We start from the raw sequence: 22529 nt of genomic DNA, 5'->3' as shown, positions 1-22529 counted from the left end.
GAGTATTTGCAGGCGTCCTATTATGGCGAGCGCGATGGGCGTAAGTAAATACCTGTCTAATGTCTCTCCTTTTGTCTTTCAGGTCCGGATTGCAGCGTTGGAGACCCAGAGTGCCGGTAAGAAATAACTATGCCTTTGTTTTCACAGGCGGAGATGCAGCGTGATGAAATGGTCGCTGCCGATGGATCAGGTGAGTAATGCGCTTCGTATGAAGGTTACCGTGCTAACCTGTAGTTTCTTATTTTGCAGGTGCTGCTGAAGACTGGATGCGGGGATGGTAAGTATTGTTCTTGCAGGTTCTGCTGAAGACTGGATGCAGGAATGGTAAGTATTGTTCTTGCAGGTTCGGGCCCGGATAGAGGAAAAGCTGGAACAGACTCGGTGAGCGTTCTGCTGCAGATGCAGAATAACGCGAAGCACGTTTCATCAATCGGGTGTGGTTTTAAATAGCCTTGGAGTGCTGAGGCGTCTTCCTCCACGGCCCCGCCTAGGTAAGAAAAGAGTTCCTGTTCCAGAAGAGTTCCAGTGTTGTATCCAGGGAGTGGAGCTTGCCCCACCCAGGTAAGAAAGTAGTTCCGGCTTACTGAGGATTCCTATGCAGCTGGTAAGTAAGCAGCATGGTCTGCTGCAGGTAAGTCCACCCAAGCATCTTCATATAGATTATGAGCCCGGCGCTTCCAGTGCCGGGACCGATGGCATTGATGAGCCTGGCGCCACCGGCGCCAGGACAAGGTCCAAAAGGTCCCAGTGGGGACCGGCTGGTGCCTAGGATTAAGGTTAGGGGCCTGCTTCCAAGGACGTTGGGCTGGTCCTGACTCCTTGGAAGCAGTGATCATGACAGTACCCCCCCCCCTCAAGGCCCCTCCCAAGCGTGTCTTCTCCGGGGGTTTTGGTTTGTCGCGGTGATTCAGATGGAATTTCTTGACAGACGAGGTGCATGGACATATTCTGAGGGTTCCCAAGACCTTTCCTGGGGGCCGTATCCTTTCCAATCAACCAGATAATATAATTTAGATTTGGAGATTTTGGAATCTAGGATGTTCTTTACTTCGAATTCGAGTTCTCCATCTACTAAAACAGGTTCTGGGAGTTCGGTCAATCGGGTTTCTGGTTGTACTGGTTTTAATAAGGAGACATGGAATACTGGATGTATTTTCATACGCGAAGGTAATTCCAATTTGACATCTACCGGATTAATTATAGCAGAGATGAGATAGGGTCCAAGGTATCTCGGAATGAAGGTGCGGGGTCCTTTTAGAGGCAGGTGCTTAGTGGATAACCAGACCTGATCTCCTACTGCGTAGTGAGGGGCCTCTTTACGGTGTTGATCTGCTCCTTTCTTGAATTGAGCTTTAGCTCTTTGCAGATGGGCAGTGGCTTCCTTAAAAGCACGAGTGATCTCAGAGTGCAAGTGATCCACAGCAGGTGCTTCGAATTCTTGGGGAGGATCCAGGTTCGAGGTCCTAGGATGGTGTCCATATAATAGGAAGAAAGGAGTCTTCCCGGTTCCCGAATGAGTCGAATTGTTATAAGCGTAGTCCGCGATCCAAAGAATGTCCTTCCAAGGGTTTTCAGTTTGTTGGAGCATGCAACGTAGATATTGCTCTAGAGTTTGATTTGTCCTCTCGGTTTGTCCGTCAGTTTGGGGATGGTGACTGGTTGAAAGTCTCACATCAATTTGGGCTAAACGACAGCAACTTCGCCAAAAGTGGGAGATGAATTGACTTCCCCTATCGGAGACCAAAACCGAGGGAAAACCGTGTAGCCGAACGATGTTTTCTAAGAATTCTCGGGCCAATACTGAAGCTGTAGGTAGGCCTTTCAGGGGAATGAAGTGAGCCATCTTGGAGAATAGATCCACGACTACTAAAATGGTATTATACCCTGAGCATGGAGGTAAGTCCGTGATGAAATCCATGGACAGGGTATGCCATGGACAGGGAGGGATGTCTAGTGGATGTAAAAGGCCGGCTGGTTTCTCCTTCTGACTTTTATTTTGGGCACATACACCGCAGGAGATTACGAAGTCTCTAATATCCTTCTTCCATGATGGCCACCAGAAATGTCTTTGGACCTTTTCCATGGTTTTGGTAATGCCAGGGTGACCCTCCATTAGTGAGTCGTGATAACAGGAGATCACTTGTTCTTGTATTTTCTCACTGGGCAAGTACAATCGTCCTCGGAAATATGGAAGGTCTTGATCCACAGAGAATTCTTTTCCCTTTAATTGCCAGTCCTGTAATTCGGCCGGAGTTAGGATTGATTTGACTGTAGTCTTGATGTCTTCAAAGGATTGAGCGCTGACCAAGCCCAAAATCCTTTGTTCTGGGATTATGGGTATTGGTTCTGGATTGGTCAAGTGTTCATCTATTCCCATCCGGGAGAGGGCATCTGCTTTTCCGTTTTTACTGCCTGGTCGATAAGTCATTATAAAGTCAAACTCAGCCAAAAACAGAGCCCAGCGAAGTTGCCTGGAAGACTGAGCCTTGGCCGTCTTTAGATATTGTAAGTTGCGGTGATCTGTCATTACGGTGACTGTGTGTCTGGCTCCCAAAAGATAATGCCGCCAGGCTTTAAAGGCCGATCTGATAGCTAAAAGTTCCTTGTCTGTAATTGAATAGTTGATCTCGGGAGCCGAGAATTTGCGAGACCAAAAGGCTACAGGATGTAATTGGTGTGTGACCGGATCTCTTTGTGATAAAACTGCCCCCATAGCTAGACTAGAAGCATCCGTTTCCACGATGTAGGGGAGTTCTGGACGAGGATGTTTTAGAACAGGTGCAGAATTGAATTTAAATTTTAAGTCCTGAAAGGCTTGTTCTGCCTTGGTAGACCACTCAAAACGTTTGTTCTTCTTTAACAGAGTGGTGATGGGTTGGACAATTCGAGAGAATTCAGGAATGAATCTACGGTAAAAGTTAGCGAAACCTAACATGCTTTGAACTCCTTTTACAGAGGTTGGTGAAGGCCACTTGATGATCGCATCAACTTTTTTCGAATCCATATGGACTCCGTTAGGTGACAATATGAATCCCAGGAACTCAACTTCAGTTACGTTGAAAACGCATTTTTCAAGCTTAGCAAAAAGGTTATGTTGACGTAATCTCTCGAGGACTTCTTTAACATGTTTCTGATGTTCCTCTTCAGATGATGAATAGACGAGGATGTCATCAATGTAGACAACAACACACACATTGATGAGTTCTCTAAGGACATCGTTCATAAAATACTGGAAGGCGGCCGGAGCGTTACAAAGTCCAAAGGGCATAACTTGATACTCAAATAGCCCATACTTGGTGCGGAAGGCCGTCTTCCATTCATCGTCTCCTTTATTCGTACCAAATGGTAGGCTCCTCTGAGATCCAACTTTGTATATATACATGCGTCTTTGACTTGGTCCAGGAGTTCAGGGATCAAAGGTAACGGGTATCTGTTTTTAACAGTGATCTGATTCAGGGCGCGGTAATCTATACAAGTCCTAAGGTCTCCTTCCTTTTTCGGAACGAAGAACAAAGCCGAGGAAGCTGGAGATTTGGAAGGACGAATAAACCCGTTAGCTAGGTATTGGTCCAGATATTGTCTGAGGTGAAGATTCTCTGGCTCGGTGAGGGCATAAATCCTACTGCAAGGAGGAGTTGTTCCGGGTATCAGATCTATTTGACAGTCGTAAGACCTATGAGGAGGCAGGGTGTTAGCTTGGTCCTTCCGAAAGACGTCTTGGAATTCCTGGTATTCGGGAGGTAATTTGGGAACCTCAGAAGAGATTGCCGCCAATGAGACATCAGGCCGAGAATAACAAGTGGTCAAAACATTCTGGAAACTGAACCGTCTTTGCTCGCCAATCGATCCGAGGATTGTGCTTCTCTAACCAAGGAATTCCCAGAATGATCTGGAACTGAGGGGCCTTGATCACATCGAACACGATTTTCTCCCGGTGTCCATCTTGGCTCACTAACGTCACTTCTTGGGTGGCGTGCGTTACTGGTCCGGAGGCTATCTCCGTGCCATCCACTGTAGTAATGACGTCTTTTACTGCCTTAGGGACAAGAGGTAGATTCATCCTTGATGCCATTTCACGATCCACATAATTACTGATTGCTCCGCTGTCGATGTAAGCTTCAATTGCATGCAAACGATCCGGACGTTCAGGGCTAATGAGGACCATAGGCACCACGAAATGCGAGGTCACGGGACAGATTTTAACGCTCGGCAAGAGGACCTCTACACTTGTCGGGCTAGGTCGTTTCCCTGTTCAGAATTTGTGGCACTGGTATCTGCGGCTCCTACAGCCTTCTTAGCTGGTTTCACTGGACAGTCTCGAAGAAAGTGCCCCGAGTTTCCACAATAGAGGCATAATTGCAGCTGTCTTCTTCTTTCCCGCTCCTTTTGGGTTAAAGGTCCTTTCATGCCCCCTATTTGCATGGGTTCCACGGTGTCAGCTCCCCTAGTAGAGGTTTGTGGTTTAGAAAACACTCGGGTGTCAAATTTGGAACGATCAGCCTTCCTGTTCTGTAATCTGTGGTCTAATTGAACAACTAAGTCAATATAGTCTGAGCATTCTTGTGGAGGATTCACAACTTGAGCTAACACATCCTTGAGCTCTCCACGCAGGCCTCTGTAGAAAAGCGTTATTCTTTTATCCTCAGGCCATTGAGTTTCCACTATAAGTCTGTTGAATGAAGCAACATAAGTCAAGAGTTCTTGATTACCCGCCCGTAATGAAAGGAGTTCATTGTCCAAGGCCTGCCCTTGTGCATGTCTTGCGAACAGTTTCTCCATGCTGGACTGGAAGGCCTGGAAATCATGAAGAACCGGATCATCCTGAGTGACTAAAGGGATCGACCAATCTGCGGCACTGCCACTGAGATAAGAAAGTACGAAAGCCACCTTGGTCTGATCTGTTGGGAAGGCAGCTGGTCGACATAAAAAGTGTAGGCGGCACTGGTTAATAAACACTGCAAACTTCTTTGGGTCACCGGAAAAGCGTTCGGGCGGAGCCAAGGGCACATTACCAGGTAAATTGATTTGCACAGGATTTGAGGATGCTGAAGGATAACTTCCTCCTGGAGCGGGCAAAGGTGTCTGTCCTGCCTGCGTTTGTAGCAATTGCCTAGCGAGATCCTCTGTTCGCTCCTTGGATATTATCAGCTCTCTTCTTAGTGAGTTTGTTTCCTGACGAGCTGCATGTACTTCTGCTCTTAATTCCCCAAGCAATTGGGCCAAATGATCAGTGTCCGAGGTTTCCATTGCGCCTGGGTAGGAGTTTTGCGGTGGGCTTCGCGTTCTGTAACGCTCACCTGATTCCCACGGAGGCGCTGGTCTAGGCAGGAAGGTGTCTGTGACTCGAAAGGTGATGTGCAGGACTCGGTTGGCTTCTGGGGCTGAGCCTCTTCGCACTGTGTGTCGAACTCGAAGGGTGAGATTTCTGCAGGTGAGAGAATATGGGGGTTAATGATCTGGGCAGTTGAGTGTCTCTCTCTCTCTCTCTCTCTCTCTCTCTCTATTCCCAGCTTCCCTGTAGAATCCCCCAGGTCAACGTGCTCACCTTAGATAGGTGAATGCTGGGCTCTCTATCTGCGTCTGGTGCAGGGTGCCGTTGCCAGTTCCTTCACTGGGTAAAACGTAGGCCTCTTAACATCAGAGGATCGCTACCGCCGTTAACTGCACGAGCGGTGAGTTTCCGGACACCTTTTGTCCTTAAAGTCTTTATGTGCGAGGGCACTTTTATGTAGATCAGGGTTTGGTATAATGCTTTCTCCTATTTGTTTTGCAGGGCTCTGGAGACAGAAGATGGTGTGAAGGGAGCCGAAGCTGGAGCCAGAGCCTTGGAATGGGAATGAAGCGCTTGGAAATGCGTGAGTAAATGCAAGCGCTCTAACTGTTTCTTTTCTCTTGCAGCTGCGGGTTCGTGCTGAAGAGGTGCTGGAAAACGCCGGAGTATTTGCAGGCGTCCTATTATGGTGAGCGCGATGGGCGTAAGTAAATACCTGTCTAATGTCTCTCCTTTTGTCTTTCAGGTCCGGATTGCAGCGTTGGAGACCCAGAGTGCCGGTAAGAAATAACTATGCCTTTGTTTTCACAGGCGGAGATGCAGCGTGATGAAATGGTCGCTGCCGATGGATCAGGTGAGTAATGCGCTTCGTATGAAGGTTGCCGTGCTAACCTGTAGTTTCTTATTTTGCAGGTGCTGCTGAAGACTGGATGCGGGGATGGTAAGTATTGTTCTTGCAGGTTCGGGCCCGGATAGAGGAAAAGCTGGAACAGACTCGGTGAGCGTTCTGCTGCAGATGCAGAATAACGCGAAGCACGTTTCATCAATCGGGTGTTGTTTAAATAGCCTTGGAGTGCTGAGGCGTCTTCCTCCACGGCCCCGCCTAGGTAAGAAAAGAGTTCCTGTTCCAGAAGAGTTCCAGTGTTGTATCCAGGGAGTGGAGCTTGCCCCACCCAGGTAAGAAAGTAGTTCCGGCTTACTGAGGATTCCTATGCAGCTGGTAAGTAAGCAGCATGGTCTGCTGCAGGTAAGTCCACCCAAGCATCATCATATAGATTATGAGCCCGGCGCTTCCAGTGCCGGGACCGATGGCATTGATGAGCCTGGCGCCACCGGCGCCAGGACAAGGTCCAAAAGGTCCCAGTGGGGACCGGCTGGTGCCTAGGATTAAGGTTAGGGGCCTGCTTCCAAGGACGTTGGGCTGGTCCTGACTCCTTGGAAGCAGTGATCATGACATAAGTGTCCCTTCTGCATGAGTTCGCTCACCCTAGCAAGCAGTGATCCTAAGTGTCCCTTCTGCATGAGCACACTCACCCGAGCAAGCTGTGATCCTGTGTCCCATCTGCACGAGCGCACTAACTCTAGCAAACAGTGATCCTAAGTGTCCCTTCTGCATGAGTGCACTCACCTGTGCAAGCAGTGATCCTCAGTGTCCCTTCTCCAAGAGTGCACTAACTCTAGCAAGCAGTGATCCCAAGTGCCCCTTCTGCATGAGTGTACTAATCCTAGCAAGCAGTGATCCTGAGTGTCCCATCTGCATGAGTGCGCTCACCCTAGCAAGCAGTGACCTTAAGTGTCCCTTCTGCATGAGTGCACTCACCCTAGCAAGCAGTGATCCCAAGTGCCCCTTCTGCATGAGTGCACTCACCCTAGCAAGCAGTGATCCTAAGTGTCCCTTCTGCATGAGTGCACTCACCCTAGCAAGTAGTGACCCTATGTGTCCCTTCTGCATGAGTGCGCTCACCCTAGCAAGCAGTGATCCCAAGTGCCCCTTCTGCATGAGTGTACTAACCCTAGCAAGCAGTGATCCCAAGTGCCCCTTCTGCATGAGTGCGCTCGCCCTAGCAAGCAGTGACCCTAAGTGTCCCTTCTTGCTGGAGTGCACTCACCCTAGCAAGTAGTGACCCTATGTGTCCCTTCTGCATGAGTGTACTTACCCTAGCAAGTAGTGACCCTATGTTTCCCTTCTTGCAGGAGTGCACTCACCCTAGCAAGTAGTGACCCTATGTGTCCCTTCTGCATGAGTGTACTCACCTTAGCAAGTAGTGACCCTATGTGTCCCTTCTGCATGAGGGCGCTCACCCTAGCAAGCAGTGACCCTATGTGTCCCTTCTGCATGAGTGCGCTCACCCTAGCAAGCAGTGACCCTATGTGTCCCTTCTGCATGAGTGCGCTCACCCTAGCAAGTAGTGACCCTATGTGTCCCTTCTGCATGAGTGCGCTCACCCTAGCAAGCAGTGATCCTAAGTGTTCCATCTGCATGAGTGTACTCACCCGAGCAAGCAGTGATCCCAAGTGTCCCATCTGCATGAGTGCACTCACCCGAGCAAGCAGTGATCCCAAGTGTCCCATCTGCATGAGTGCACTCACCCGAGCAAGCAGTGATCCTAAGTGTCCCTTTTGCATGAGTGCACTCACCCTAGCAAGCAGTGATCCTAAATGTCCTTTCTGCATGAGTGTACCAACCCTAGCAAGCAGTGATCCTAAGTGTCCCTTCTGCATGAGTGTACTAACCCTAGCAAGCAGTGATCCTAAGTGTCCCATCTGCATGAGTGTACTAACCCTAGCAAGCAGTGATCCTAAACGTCCCTTCTGCATGAGTGTACTAACCCTAGCAAGCAGTGATCCTAAGTGTTCCATCTGCATGAGTGCACTCACCCTAGCAAGCAGTGATCCTAAGTGTCCCTTCTGCATGAGTGCACTCACCCCAGCAAGCAGTGATCCTAAATGCCCCTTCTGCATGAGTGCACTCACCCTAGCAAGCAGTGATCCTAAATGTCTCTTCTGCATGAGTGCACTCACCCTAGCAAGCAGTGATCCTAAGTGTCCCTTCTGCATGAGTGCACTCACCCTAGCAAGCAGTGATCCTAGGTGTCCCATCTGCATGAGTGCACTCACCCTAGCAAGCAGTGATCCTAAGTGTCCCTTCTGCATGAGTGCACTCACCCTAGCAAGCAGTGATCCTAAGTGTCCCTTCTGCATGAGTGCACTCACCCTAGCAAGCAGTGATCCTAAGTGCCCTTTCTGCATGAGTGCACTCACCCTAGCAAGCAGTGATCCTAAATGTCCCTTCTGCATAAGTGCACTCACCCTAGCAAGCAGGGATCCTAATTGCCCCTTCTTCATGAGTGTACTAACTCCAACAAGCAGTGATCCCACGTTCCTTATTTTAAACAGCTTGTCCCTCCACTTTTAACCCTGTGACCCTAGGCCAGGAGTTACATTTTAACAGAGTGGCATGGGCAGCCTGACTCCCAGCACTGATCGACTTGCTCATAAAAAAGCACCTTTTACTTTCCTTTACTGGGCATTAGTACCCGGCGGACGTGCGTCCAGGGGATACATTTAACGTGATGGCTCGTTTCCGAGCCATACCATGGTGTAAACCCGTGGACGCTCGTATGTGCCTGCCTTTGTTCCTGGCGGGGGGCATGGCAGCCCCTTAACCAATGAGGAGGCTCCAAACGGAGCAATCCCCGCTCCGAGTCTCCCCAAGGCTGAAGGCTGCCTTCGTCCCCCGCCAGGGTCTCAGATATGTTTTTTATTTCCTACCATCCCACCCCCCCAACCCTACTTACCTTCTTTTTTCTTCTTTTTCTCAGGAGAGAACGCGCTGGGAACACTTCTGTTCCCAGCACGTCCGCTCCCGATGGCTGCCATGGAAAGGGAAAACGGACTACGTTTTTCCTTTCCTGACGGGCATTTTATTTTCTTCTTTGTTTTTTCTGTTTCGAACTGCAGCAGCGTTTCGGAACAGAAAAAAATGCAATTAGTACCCCGGTCTAATGGGCCGGGGTACTAATGGCTATAAGCCCCTCGACAGCGGGCCAATGCCCTCGGGACCTCGTTAAGGCCCTCACTGCGCTCGGGCCTGTAACTAAGGGCCCCGGGGGCATTACCTTGGCCCGCTGTCTACGGGGCATATTGCCACAATCATCACTAGTGAAAGTGGGGGCATTGCATTACTTTCTAGCCATAACACCCTTGGAATCTTTAATTAATTGGTCTCTCATGAACGGCGCGTCGGTTGGAGCTGATCTGAATTTCACTGCAGGCATTTAGCGCTGGTGGCTGGAGAATCTATTGAGGACTGATTGTGGTGTACGCAGCCAGAGTTCCTCCTCCATGCTGCCGCCTGCTTCAGTCATGCCCTCTTCTGGGGAATCTAATGATTGTGGTGTACGCAGCAGAGTTCCTCCTCCATGCTGCCGCCTGCTTCAGTCATGCCCTTTTCTGGGGAATCTAATGATTGTGGTGTACGCAGCCAGAGTTCCTCCTCCATGCTGCCGCCTGCTTCAGTCATGCCCTCTTCTGGGGAATCTAATGATTGTGGTGTACGCAGCCAGAGTTCCTCCTCCATGCTGCAGCCTGCTTCAGTCATGCCCTTTTTTGGGGAATCTAATGATTGTGGTGTACGCAGCTAGAATTCCTCCTCCATGCTGCCGCCTGCTTCAGTCATGCCCTCTTCTGGGGAATCTAATGATTGTGGTGTACGCAGCCAGAGTTCCTCCTCCATGCTGCCGCCTGCTTCAGTCATGCCCTCTTCTGGGGAATCTAATGATTGTGGTGTACGCAGCCAGAGTTCCTCCTCCATGCTGCAGCCTGCTTCAGTCATGCCCTCTTCTGGGGAATCTAATGATTGTGGAGTACGCAGCCAGAGTTCCTCCTCCATGCTGCTGCCTGCTTCAGTCATGCCCTCTTCTGGGGAATCTATGGGATAGTCATGTATGTCCTCCTCATCAGGTATAAGCCCATGGAGGCCATGCATTCTATATGCGTATTTTTCTACTTTTTGAGGGTCTGGTGTCTTCCACCACGTGGGGCCCGTTTGTCCCTTTCGGCCTCTCAGCGGGGTACCATTGGCTAATGTTTGTGTCCAAGTCTGTTCCTTCCATGATGGGGTGTCGTCTTCTATGTCATCAATGTTCACATCTTCAAGATTCTCGTCAGTCTTCCCCTCTATACGCTTCCACCTCTATTCTCCTGGCGCACCTCTTCCATGTGAGAGTGCACCTATCCGGGTCCTACTGCCGGGCCTAAAAGGAGTCTGAAGGAGATTTTTTCTCCTTGAGGTCCTGTGACTTTTCATTGGGCTACTCTTCAATGTTTTCTTAAATTCGCCCTTGTCATGCAAAGTGCTCTTAAAGGGATTTTTTGAGGTCTTTGAATGTATGGGTGCTCTTTCTGGGTTCAACTCTTCCACGGCTACTCTGGGTGTTGAGTTGTTTTGGAGCCCTGTAGCTGGCATTTGCATAGTTTTCAAAATGTGTATTTTAGTGCCGATATTTTGATCCGTCTTGACCTGGTATAGGGCTTTCGTGTGCCACCGTGTATTTCTTTTGTGTTCATTTTAGCCCAATAGAGGCCATGGGGTTCATTCTGAGCATTCTTGGTAGACATATGCATATGTATATGTGTGTGTGTGTGTTACAAAGTAATGCTATCTTTTCCCTAGGTAACGTTTGCACCTAAAGAAGAGTAGTTATTCAAAGTATTGGATACCATGCTACTACTTATCCATTGATCTTTACGCTCTACTCTGTTGGAAAATATTAACTAGAACCTTTCCTTCTTTCTTCAGAAAATGGAGCCATTCCCAAAATCGAGAGCCTGCAGAGTCGGATCAGAAATCCTACACAAGACGTACAAGGATGTCCCACTGAATCTGGAAAGGCCTCATCAGAAGAGAGTCAGATATGCACCGAATGTGGGGAAAGTTTCACTGACCCGACAAGCTTCCTAATGCACCAGAGTTCTCATGAAAGACCTCATAAATGCACATACTGCGAGCAGAGTTTCATGCAACACTTGGAACTCGTTACGCATCAGAGGATCCATGGAAAGACAGAAGCATTTATCTGCAGCAGCTGTGGGAAGTGCTTTGCTAACAAAACCACTCTAACTACACACACAAAGATTCACACCGGGCAGAGGCACTATAAGTGCTCTGAGTGTGAGAAAACCTTTACTCAGTACTGGAATCTGTCAAGGCATCAGAAACTCCATACTGGAGAAAAGCCCTTAGACTGTACAGAATGTGGGAAGCACTTTGCTGATTTGTCAAACTTTAAGCGACATCAAAGATTCCACAGTGGTGTAAAACCTTACAAATGTACTCAATGTGAGAAAAGCTTTCTTCTAAGGACGACTCTACAAAAGCATCAAAGGATCCATACTGGGGAGAAGCCCTACAAGTGCGCAGAATGCGGTAAAATGTTTACTGATTCGTCGAATATGAGACGGCATGAGAGATTGCACATGGAGGCAAAATAGCACCATGCGGAGTGTGCAAAACGCTTCATCTCTGTTTACTTCTGTACAGTTATCCGAGAACCAACCAGGGGAGACACCATACCACTTTTTGAGTTGGTTGCGAGCAGAGCTTTGCCTTTAAGTGACCTATCTCCAGAATAAACTTCATGCGTCTCATCAAATGTATTTAAAAGCATACCAACTAGAAGATACTAATAGTGGTAAAAAAAACAGAAAAAGAAGCAACATTGGCTGCCAAGGAGTCAAAACATCACTTTTGGAAAATTGACCACAAATGTAGTTGGGGAACACTTGTAAGTGCTACGGAAAATACCTGCTGTTTGGGAATTGCCCCTGAATGACTAAGGAACCCAGCATTGAACCTTAAAGATGACCAAATGATTGCACTATAAGATGGGATGGCAGACGGCCTTCAATGCAGGCATATTCTATGATTAGGCTCGAGAGTTAATCTTCTACCCTGTGTCTGGATATCGGGTGCCCCCATGAGCAGAAGGGGAGTTGACCTTTTAGAAAATATTTTCTGGTCAATCGAAATCCTCAAATGTACAGAATGTGTAACCCCAGTATAAAACCGTTCCAAAGATATTTCTATTTCTGTTCATTAGACATTTAGGAGAAAAGGAGGATGTATCTGCGGCAGCTGTGGGAAGTGCTAAGCTAACAAGCCCACTCTAACTACACACACACAAAGGTCCACACAGGAGAGAGGCACACCAAGTGTGGGAAGTGCTAAGCTAACAAGGCACTTTAACTACACACACAAAGGTCCACACAGGAGAGAGGCATTCCAAGTGTGGGAAGTGCTAAGCTAACAAGCCCACTTTAACTACACACACAAAGGTCCACACAGGAGAGAGGCACTCCAAGTGTGGGAAGTGCTAAGCTAACAAGCCCACTTTAACTACACACACAAAGGTCCACACAGGAGAGAGGCACTCCAAGTGTGGGAAGTGTTTCACTCAGTACAACAGGGATGTTAATCTAAGGGACGTGTGTAAAAAACACATACCAGATGTCCGACTCGTTCCGTCGCTAGGGGGCCTTTTATTCAGGTAACCCTTGCCTGTGAAGACTATACCAAGTGATGAAGGGGTAGTTTCATTATATATATACATATACTGGGGAACCTTGACTAGGAAACATACATGCATGAGATGAGCTATTAGGAGACTCGTGCTAGAATTTACATAGGAACAATATATATTTACATCTGTGAGGGATATTGTTAGGATAGTGCATAGAGCTTTCCTGTGCGAGTCTCGAGACCAGTAGGAGAGTGACGGAGGTCGCTGAGTGCCACCCCGAGCCAGTAGTTGTCTGGTCTGGGGGCAATATGAGGAGGACTCTTGGTCACCTTGCCTTGGTCCCCCCGCAGACGGCAGTGACATTGCTCCACTGCAGGCCAGTCTCCGGGCCGCAGTACCTTCCCAGAACAATAGTCTTTCTGTCTGAGGGTTACAGGACCTGGTCAACACACATCACAACCTTCAAGATAGTGGAAAGGTCCACCTTTGCCAGGTAAGAGAGCACAAGACTTGCCCTATTCAGACCAAAAAACATAACACTGCTATTAAAGGCTTTCCCTTTAAGGGAAGCCCTCGCCTTGTCCTGGACGAAGATGGCATAGGACTGAATATAGTTACCAGTTTACCCGGCACTTTATAAGAATTCCATTTAGGGGTTTGCGGGACACGTAATGAACTCTGCGGTCTTGCCATCACTCTGTTTCGAGCCAGCCACTTTACGAACTTGGGGAATCTGGCATGCAAAGCAAAGTTACATTGCCATTGCTCCCCAGCGATTGAAGCCTGCACTGGGAAACATTGCATTCCTTTCCCTGTTTGCCCAGCATCACAAACAAATTGGAAAACCTGGTGAAACAGCATAGCCCGAAGTGAGTGTAAGTAGCTGCCAGTGGGGTCAGAAAAGCATGTGTAAAATCCAAGATGGTGGACTGGCCAGATCTAGGCTTAGCCTGCCTCCACCTAAGGGCATCCAAAGGACCCAGTCAATCCTAGCCTACACTCCATTAACAGGAGGCATGCATTCAGAGAAGGTTGGCGGGTTGGAAGCGGTGGAAGAGACTGCTGATATGGCAGCAGAGGAGAGCTGGGGGCAGTGGTGAGAGCAGAAGAAGTGAGGAATGTGGAGGTGAAATTAGGGGTACAGAAGGATGTGATACCAGGACTGGTGGGGATGGTGCTATCATCAGGAAAGGATTGAGGTGCTAACATCGAGTGGAAATGAAGTATCGGGATACCTCACCCATGAAGGGTGGTATTAAGCAAGGTAGTAACATCGAAAGAGAGTAAGCAGAAGGCGTGGGCAACTATCATGGAAGTGGGAGACTTAGATTTATTAACTTTTAAATAAATATTGTAGTTTCAGTGAAGTGTTGTACCTAGTGATTTGAAGGGAAAGTACTGGGATTTTGCTATCTTATGGGTGTTGCTTATCTGTTAGCACCATAGAAATCTTGCCACGATCATGGTTACATATTACCCATGAACGAACAAGCAACGAAGGGTATGGCAGCGACAGAGGCTATAACTGGTCCGCGTCAGCGCACTCAGTTATTGAGACAACTTTTATTCTTAGTGTGGGCTCTGTTGAAACTGAGCTAATTGTTAGGATTCCATTTATGTTAATTTGTTTTAACTGGTTTTATTGGACTTAGAATTATTAACTTTAAAAAATCTTTTTTAGTTTCAGTGAAGTGTTGTACTTAGTGATTTAAAGGGAAAGTACTGGGATTTTGCTATTTTATGGGTGTTGCTTACCTGTTAGCACCATAGAAATCTCACTGTGATCGTGGTTAAATATTTCCCACGAACAAACGAGCAACAAAGGGTATTCCAGTGTTAGAACTACAATCCCCAAGAATATCTTGTGTCGAGCACCTGTTGTATCACTAGGGTGCGATACAGGCTATAACTGGCCCCCGTCAGTGCTCTGCGCTGACGCAAAGCCTGTTTTAGCTTGTTTCTGCCTGGTCTGCAGTCATCAGGAGGTGCTGCCGGTTGCGGCTGCGGTCCACGTTTGACAAGATGGTATTTCAGGGGCTTGACTCATTTTAATAAGCTAAGACAGATGTGTATAATGAATTGCTTTACTTATAATGCCACTGAAATGAAAGCACTAGATAACTCTCATGGCAGTATTACTTTAAGAACATTAAACAAAATTAGAGATTTGCGAATTCTTAAACCCATATTGGGGTCCTCCCCAGCCATTGCTGGAAGCATGGAGAGTTGTAAAGCAGCATCAGTAAATGCCAGATCTGCTGGGGCACATACCACAGAAATTGCAGAGCTTATCCGCTTTCATGATCCGGACATCATATTGATCACGGATACGTGGTCCTCCGAATCCTCCTCTAGCACATTTCATGAGTTGGTTCCGGATGATTACTTAATTAAATATATTAGTAGGACCTTGAAAAAAGGTGCAGGTGTTGCAATCATTCACAAGGCAGCACTATCTATTCCGCACCTACACATTCTGGATCGGGGGGGTGATGATGCACAAGTGGGAAAAATGACTTTTCACATTTCCCCTAAAACTACTATCCATTTAGTGTTGGCCTATAGATCCCCTGGCCCGTGTAAACAATTTTTGGGGAATCTTGATGCCTTCCACAGCAACGAGGGGAGCTAATTAAAGGAGTTGCTCTTAGTGGGTGACTGGACTATCTGCTTAGATGCCCAGACAAAACCAGACTCCTGGGATCTACTGGATATTCGTGACCTTCAGTCACTGGGGGTTCAACCCTCGCACATAAAGGGCCATTGCCTAGATGTCATTATAGCAAGAGGTGGATGTGCTACCATGAAGGATATTATGCCCGTTCATTGGTCAGATCACTTTGTTACATTTTTCTCACTGAGTTTACCTAATTGGGTTAAAACTAATACTAAGACCAAACCGGCTACTTTTTCTCAGAAAGCAAAGGACTTAGATAAAATCACTGGCATTGAAATTGCTGGGGCTCTTGCTTCCATTGACCCGACAGCGTCATGCAGTGATTTTTTTCCACAGCAGGAATATCAGTTTGGAGCTCTATTTGTAATAAAACAGCCCCACTGAAACCAAAAACCAAGAAGGCTTAACAACCCTGGGTCTCAGATCATTTGCAACATCTACGTAAATTAGTTAGTAGGACCAACCAGGCTTGGATTAGGAAGCCAACCTTGGAGAACAAAACTCAAGCTAAGAACGCTCTATTGGAATATAAGATAGCTATTCTTTTGGCCAAGAAAGATTTCCTGGGTAAAACATTGAAAATTGCCAGTAACCAACCAAGGGAATTGCTCTCTATTATATCCAGGTTCTGCAACCCAAACTGCAAAAGTGCATTACCTGACTTTTCTGTGCCGCAGGCCAACCTTTTCAACTCTTATTTTGTTGTTGACAAGATTGAACGAATAACTATAGACATTGAGCAGGCAGCTGCCATAAATCCATCTGTATATGTAAACAATCAATCAGTAGCCGAGTCAGATGATTTACAAAACCAGATGTTACCATCTACTTTTCTCTTCCATCTAGTTACTGAAGAAGATATCTTTCAATTTATCAGCAGTACAGGACCTACAATTGACTCTCTCTCCCCTCTGCCGGTTTACGCAGCCAAGAAATTGGCACAGGAATTTACTCCATTCATTACTACTTTTGTCAATAAGTCACTACTGAGTGGGACTGTTCCGGAGAGTTTAAAGCTTTCTATTGTTTTACTTCTATTGAAAAAGCCATCATTAGATGTGTAGATTATACAAAGCTATCACCCTGTTGCAGGACTACCATGGCCAACCAAAGTTCTTGAAAATTCTGTTACCAACCAGTTCCAGGATTTTGTTGAACATGAATTAATACTGGATAAGTCCCAATCTGGATTTTGACCAAAATATGGAACCGAGACTGCCCTCCTGGTAGTACAGGATGAACTGCTAAAGGCCGCGGACCAAGAGGAACTTACTCTCCTGGTAATGTTGGACTTGTCCACTGCCTTTGATACAGTACATCATGGCATTTTCCTGGAACGGTTACAGGAGTTAGGAAGAGTCTCTGATTCAGCACTGAATTGGTTTAGGTCCTTTATGACTGATCGTCAACAGCGTGTGAGATTGGGGGAGTGTCTGTCGGACCTCATTGAATTTAATTGTGGGGTCCCTCAGGGATCCTCCCTTTCTCCACTGCTGTTTAATCTGTACATTCGGCCTTTCCTGGAAATTCTGAGACGCTATGAGCTGGATTTCCAGTCATATGAAGACGACACCCAGATGTTTATTGAAGTTGTCAACTTCAAGGAAGCATTCAGCACACTAGGACAATGGGCCTCATTACGAGTATGGAGGTAGCCATGCCGCTTCTAGCGGCATGGCTACCCGCATTCCGGGTTCCTGGAATGAGAAATTACCGGGCCATTCCGACCTTGGAGGGCCCGGTAATTCCCTTTCCTGGAACCCGGACCCGGTACATCCCTATTCCTATTTGAGCCCCCATAGGGCTCAATGGGAATGGGGATGATGCTAACAACGTGCCCGTTGTAAGCATCCTGGTCTGCTAGCGGGTCCCGCTAAGGACGCCTGGTTTTACCAGATGTCCTTTGTGGGACCCATGAGCAGACCTCGTAATGAGCCGGTAGGATGATAACAGGGGCGGCAGCTCTACCGGCGCCGTTATCCCCCTACCACCTTCCTCGTAATGAGGCCCAATGTCTGGAAGAAGTAAGTGGTTGCAGCTTAATGCTGCTAAAAACAAACTTATCGCAATATTTTTGTGGTGATATTGACCCATGGACCCAGTGGGGGACACCCCCGCAACACCTGCATTATTTTAAAATGTACGGGGGACACCCCTGCAATCCCCGCTCCCACAAATTATCCCCCCAAAAATATCGCCTATGGCGAGACAAACGGCCATATCTAAGGCAATATTTTTGGTGGGGATATTTTGTAGGGATACCCTGTGGACAGCCAAGAAGTTGCCCATTCCTACACTTTTGGGTAAGAATCTAAAATTTGTATCTAAAATAAAAAACCTGGGCTGCATATGGCACGAGGACCTTAGTAGCGAAGCCCAAGTGGGAGCTAAGATTAAAGCAGTGTATTTTGTTTTGAGATTGCTGCATCAAGTGCTTCCTTATATACCTAAAGAGGAACATGCCTCTGTGGTGGGGGCATTAACCAGCGCCCACCTAGACTATTGTAATACTGCTAACTGCTGGGTGTCCCCTCTAAACAGCTTCAGCGGCTTCAGAAAGCACAAAACACTGCTGTCGGATTAATATTCAAGGAAGCAAAACTGCTCATGTGTCTGCGTTCCGCCATGAGTTACACTGGCTCCCAATTAATGATCGTATCAAGTTTAAGACAGCCTGTATCTTTAAGTGTGTAAATGGCATTGCCCTTTGTATCTCAGAGAGCTAATCCATTTATATCATCCTGTGAAACAGCTACGTTCTAGTGATGGTCATCTTCTGGTTACAAATCTCGAGGCGATAGAAGATTCTCTGTCTTTGGTCCTAGGCTGTGGTATTCCCTGCTACTAAAGCTAAGGACAATGAGCTAACTTTTTCAATTTCGCCGAGCACTAAAGACTTTTCTGTTTAGGTAGATGGCCCTTTGTATTCTCGGAGCCTGGATTGGATCTATCTGTACCTTCTATCAATCTGGGTGTCATCTGCGCCATTATACGGTTAATTTCGTTTAGTGCGCGCTGCAAATATCTAAATAAATACAAATTAGACCAGGTAAGGTGGAGTTTGCACAACGTCCTTGAAACTCTGAGGACTGTCCCTTTCATGGCGGAGCCCAGAGAAGGGCACTCTCCCTGCATACGGCGGGAAAGACATATACCTGGAGAAAACCATCCTGACTGTTCTGTTGGTCTCGTTCATTGTATCTAGAAGCACTTACCTGTTATACCTTTTTAGTTCACTACACTGTACATACTCCAAAGACACCAGTGATGAAAACCACATGGTCTTGCTGTCCTTCTTGGTCCCTGTTTTTTCAACGTGAGGAGAGGTAGTCTAGGATTCAGATGGGTGCTGACAGCAAATGGAACCTGATTTGGGAGTTGAATAATTCCACTCAGAGGGGCTGGATTTAATGGTCGGGAAGTGGACGTAAGCAAGAGAAGGCATAGGACAGAGAGATTGTGGAGAGAGGAGGGTTGCAGCGTTTGAGAGTAAGAATAAAGAGTGAGGCATTCAGCAAGATGATGGGGTGGGTTGGAGAGCAATATTGCATTGAGAACTTAATGAAACAGAAAACATTAGAAGGCATTGAATGGCGAAATACCAAAATCACCAAAAAAGGCCTTGGCACTGGGGGAGGGGGGGACCCATGGCACTTAAAGATTGCATTTGCCTAATAAGCCATGTCCCTGGTTGAATGGAACTATCCTATCCACGGCTGGATTTGGCCAACTAAATTGTGGTCCTGTCCAATTTTCAAGTTGGAATCCAATGACGCATTTGTCTGGCTCTCACAGATGCTCAGAAACAAAGGGAGATGACTTTTACCACAGCTCACAACAATACAGTCTCTATTGCTGGAGGGACACAATTTGTCAATTTGTATCCTATGAATGACTTTCAGGTTGTACGATATTATAAACCCACGGCCGACTTTATGATGTTCCTTCCTTGCAGGCTTCTCTACATTAGTAATGACAATGTTCCGATTCCCCTGAATTAGTTTGCTTATTTTGTGTCTTTTGATCAGTGGCATTTCATTTTTCTTTGGGCGAAGATCCATTGGTCTGTAAGTACGCATGTGACGACTTTGCTTCTAACTGGCGGTTTTAGCTGAGCCTGGAAGGGGATGTACATGACCGCGTGGATGAACTACCAACGTTGACGCGATTGCTAACAAGGGAGCCTTAGTTGGAGTCTGGGGGGCACATTTACTTGGCCTATCCATTCCAATCTCAGATGTACCTTTCGCTGCTGTTAGGGTGGTTTGACAGTATTTTTCTGCTGTCATCTGGGGTGCCTCCCCCTCCCCCTGTTTAACAGTCTCAAACTATTGCCGGAACTCCTTTAGATTGCCCACTTCATTGAGTTTACATGTAGTGCCCTCTTTTATAGAATGAGTGTTCAGAGAAGTCTATCAGCTCTGGACCTGGCTTCTCCCATCTTGGGCCTCTTGAACTAACTTGACACGTCGAGGCTCTTTCGACCATGTACATTAAAGGCTGTGACGAGAAGCTCTTGATTGGTGTTGTAATATCTGGTAGGCGTGTTACACAAGAGGGGTAGCCGCCTGTATGAATTAGAGCATATTGTTAGTTCTGTATGATGTTTTGTTCTGGCGTGGTTAAATTGGTGTTAGCAAAATCTCCTATGGCCCATATTATTACATTGGGTATTGAAATACAGAAAACAATGGGCCTCATTCCGAGGTTGGTGGTAGTCATGGCGCTATTTGCGCCATGACTACCACCAATAACGGGACCGAGTCCGGTCCCGTTCAACAGGGATTTACCAGCCCATTCTGACCTTGGAGGGACCGGTAAGTCCCCATTGACAAACCCATTACCCATTCCCATTTCAGTCCCCATAGGGGCTCAGTGGGAATGGGGAAGGAGCAAATAACGGTACCGCAAATAATGGGTCCGGTCCACAACGCCTGGTCAGACCAGGCGGTAAAGGAGGGACCCGCTAAGGGACCTTGGAATAGGGCGCAAAGGGATTACCGGCACCAGTGTCCTTACCGGTGCCGGTAATCCCTTTGCACCCAACTCGGAATGAGGCCCAATGAGACTGTTTGTGATTCAATCACATACTATTTCATAGTCTTGTTTGTCAAGTTTTTACATGAGTTTTATTTCATGTTTTATTCTCAGCATATTGGTTGTAAGACAATTAAGGTAATACATATCAATCTATCTGAGGTAAATCTCTAAATCAGAGCATGAGTCTCACATTAAGCCCAACATTTTCAAAAGAACCTTTTAAAAAAAAAAAACAACAAAGAAGATTTAACTTCACAATTAGTAGACGATACAGTGTTTGTTAAAAAACAACTGCATTGCATTGTTGAAAATCAATACCAGCAGATATGAAAGATCAAACAACATGATAAATACAAATATATCTATGTTACACAAATTAATAGTGCAATTAAAGGAGAGCGTGAGGGGTACAGGAATGACTGTCCTCCTTAAACAAGATGAAACCCGTTTAGTATGGATTTCTCTGTAATTTGGTGTTGACCAATGTCGGGAAAGTGGGCAGGCTGGTGGAAGGCCTAGTCCTAGGACTTTTCGGCTGCCAGATGTGGTGTTTTCTGCTGGTCGTAGGTGCCTTTCGACTCATGTCATTGTGCGCTGTGGCACATTAGTCACTGCCTGAGATGTCGCGGTCATGGCGTGGCGTCAATAGCTCCTTCTGGTCTAGTGCCCTTTTGAATGACCACATCAGCCGGACTACTGTTAATTTCACGGGCTTCATATTCACTTTCCTGGAGAATTTGAGAGCCTATTTGTCGTTAAATATATTCAGAGTCGGCTCCTTGGATGATATTAGACCGGGCCGGTTTTTCGGACCTGCGGGAGTGTTATAGGATATTTCAGTTTCCTACTACATCACGCCAACTCTCGACTCTCTCAGTCTTACAAGGACATTTGAAAGTCAGCTCACACTTGGCGATGGGGTATGAATGTGGAATTAAGTGGAGCATTAGACTCAAATGGGGACTTGCTGGCTGGTCTGAAATCTTGGAGATAACCTCCTTGTTGAAATAGGTCTGTAATTTTAGGCTGTAGGGAAGATTGTACTCCAGAGAGAACCTCTGTATTGGTCACGTTGCAAGGATTCCTATCTACTTTTACATGCATAGTTGTCGGCATAGATGTACGTGCAAAGGTCACCTTTTGTAGGGCTGGACCTTGTAATATGTCTGATCATTGTGGAGTTGGAATCAAAGGCAACAGAAGAAATAAAACAATCCTGGAAGATGTGCTACTCATGGAACACTCACTGATTGCCCATACAAACATAACAGGTTTGGCTGTGACTGGGCTTAATCAAGAGAAGCACGTAACAAGAACAAGCACATAACAAGCCTATGACTTGCGTGACATGCCACCTGCCTATTGCTAACAGTACCTTGATTAGACTCTCTGCTTCATCACTCGTCTCCTGCCATGCTAATCATGAGCCCGATGGGACACAGACACCGCGCAGGAACCACTGCGGGACCGCACGGAGCAAGGAAGCACGCATGGACCAGCCACACAAGGTCATTAAGGCAAGTCCCATACCAGAATGCGCGTCCCACTACTGTGTGTGCGTTCCCTCTGCGACCACTTCCGCCAACAGCAGGTAAGTCTGTTACAGAAAAGGGAGTGTCTGATGTGACATCAAATGGAATGGAATGACTATCATTGGTGAAGAGATAAGAATGAAGACCAAAAGATGGGGGTTTCCCTAGGGTGAAGGTATAGAGGGGGGCGGGAAGTGGGCTAGGACTGATACTTAAGGTGTAGCCACTGAAAAGGGTTGTGGGGATTAGATGTTAGAGTTCCAGGTGTTGGAGAATGAGTGTTCAGAGAGATCGGAAGCCACCCTAAGAAGTACGGTGTCCTTGAAGCTAAGGGAATTGGAGGGATTATAGAAAGAAGGGATGGTATCAAAGGCTGTGTGGGAGCAAGAAGAATGAGGATGGAGTTGAGAAGGGTGAGTAGTGGTTAGAAAGTTGGGAACGTGGTTTAGGTATCCTGATGCTTTATCAACAGTATTTACTTTGTGGTA

General features: G+C 47.0%; 1 protein-coding gene across 1 annotated transcript in view; it reads left to right on the top strand.

Moving 5' to 3' along the window:
• Positions 1–12352, top strand: part of LOC138565060 (putative zinc finger protein 286B) — a 31708-nt gene extending 19356 nt beyond the window's left edge. Inside the window, exon 3 of the mRNA XM_069642952.1 lies at positions 11073–12352. Within this exon, the coding sequence (XP_069499053.1) occupies positions 11073–11764 (692 nt within the window). The 3' untranslated portion in view covers positions 11765–12352. The remainder of the gene's footprint in view (positions 1–11072) is intronic.
• Positions 12353–22529: the final 10177 nt, after the last annotated feature.

The sequence above is a fragment of the Ambystoma mexicanum genome, chromosome 1p (assembly GCF_040938575.1).
Source record: "Ambystoma mexicanum isolate Mex_15411 chromosome 1p, UKY_AmexF1_1, whole genome shotgun sequence".
Taxonomy (NCBI): domain Eukaryota; kingdom Metazoa; phylum Chordata; class Amphibia; order Caudata; family Ambystomatidae; genus Ambystoma; species Ambystoma mexicanum.
The sequence above is the reverse complement of the archived record's forward strand: the minus strand, read 5'-3'. Positions and strand labels throughout refer to the sequence as shown.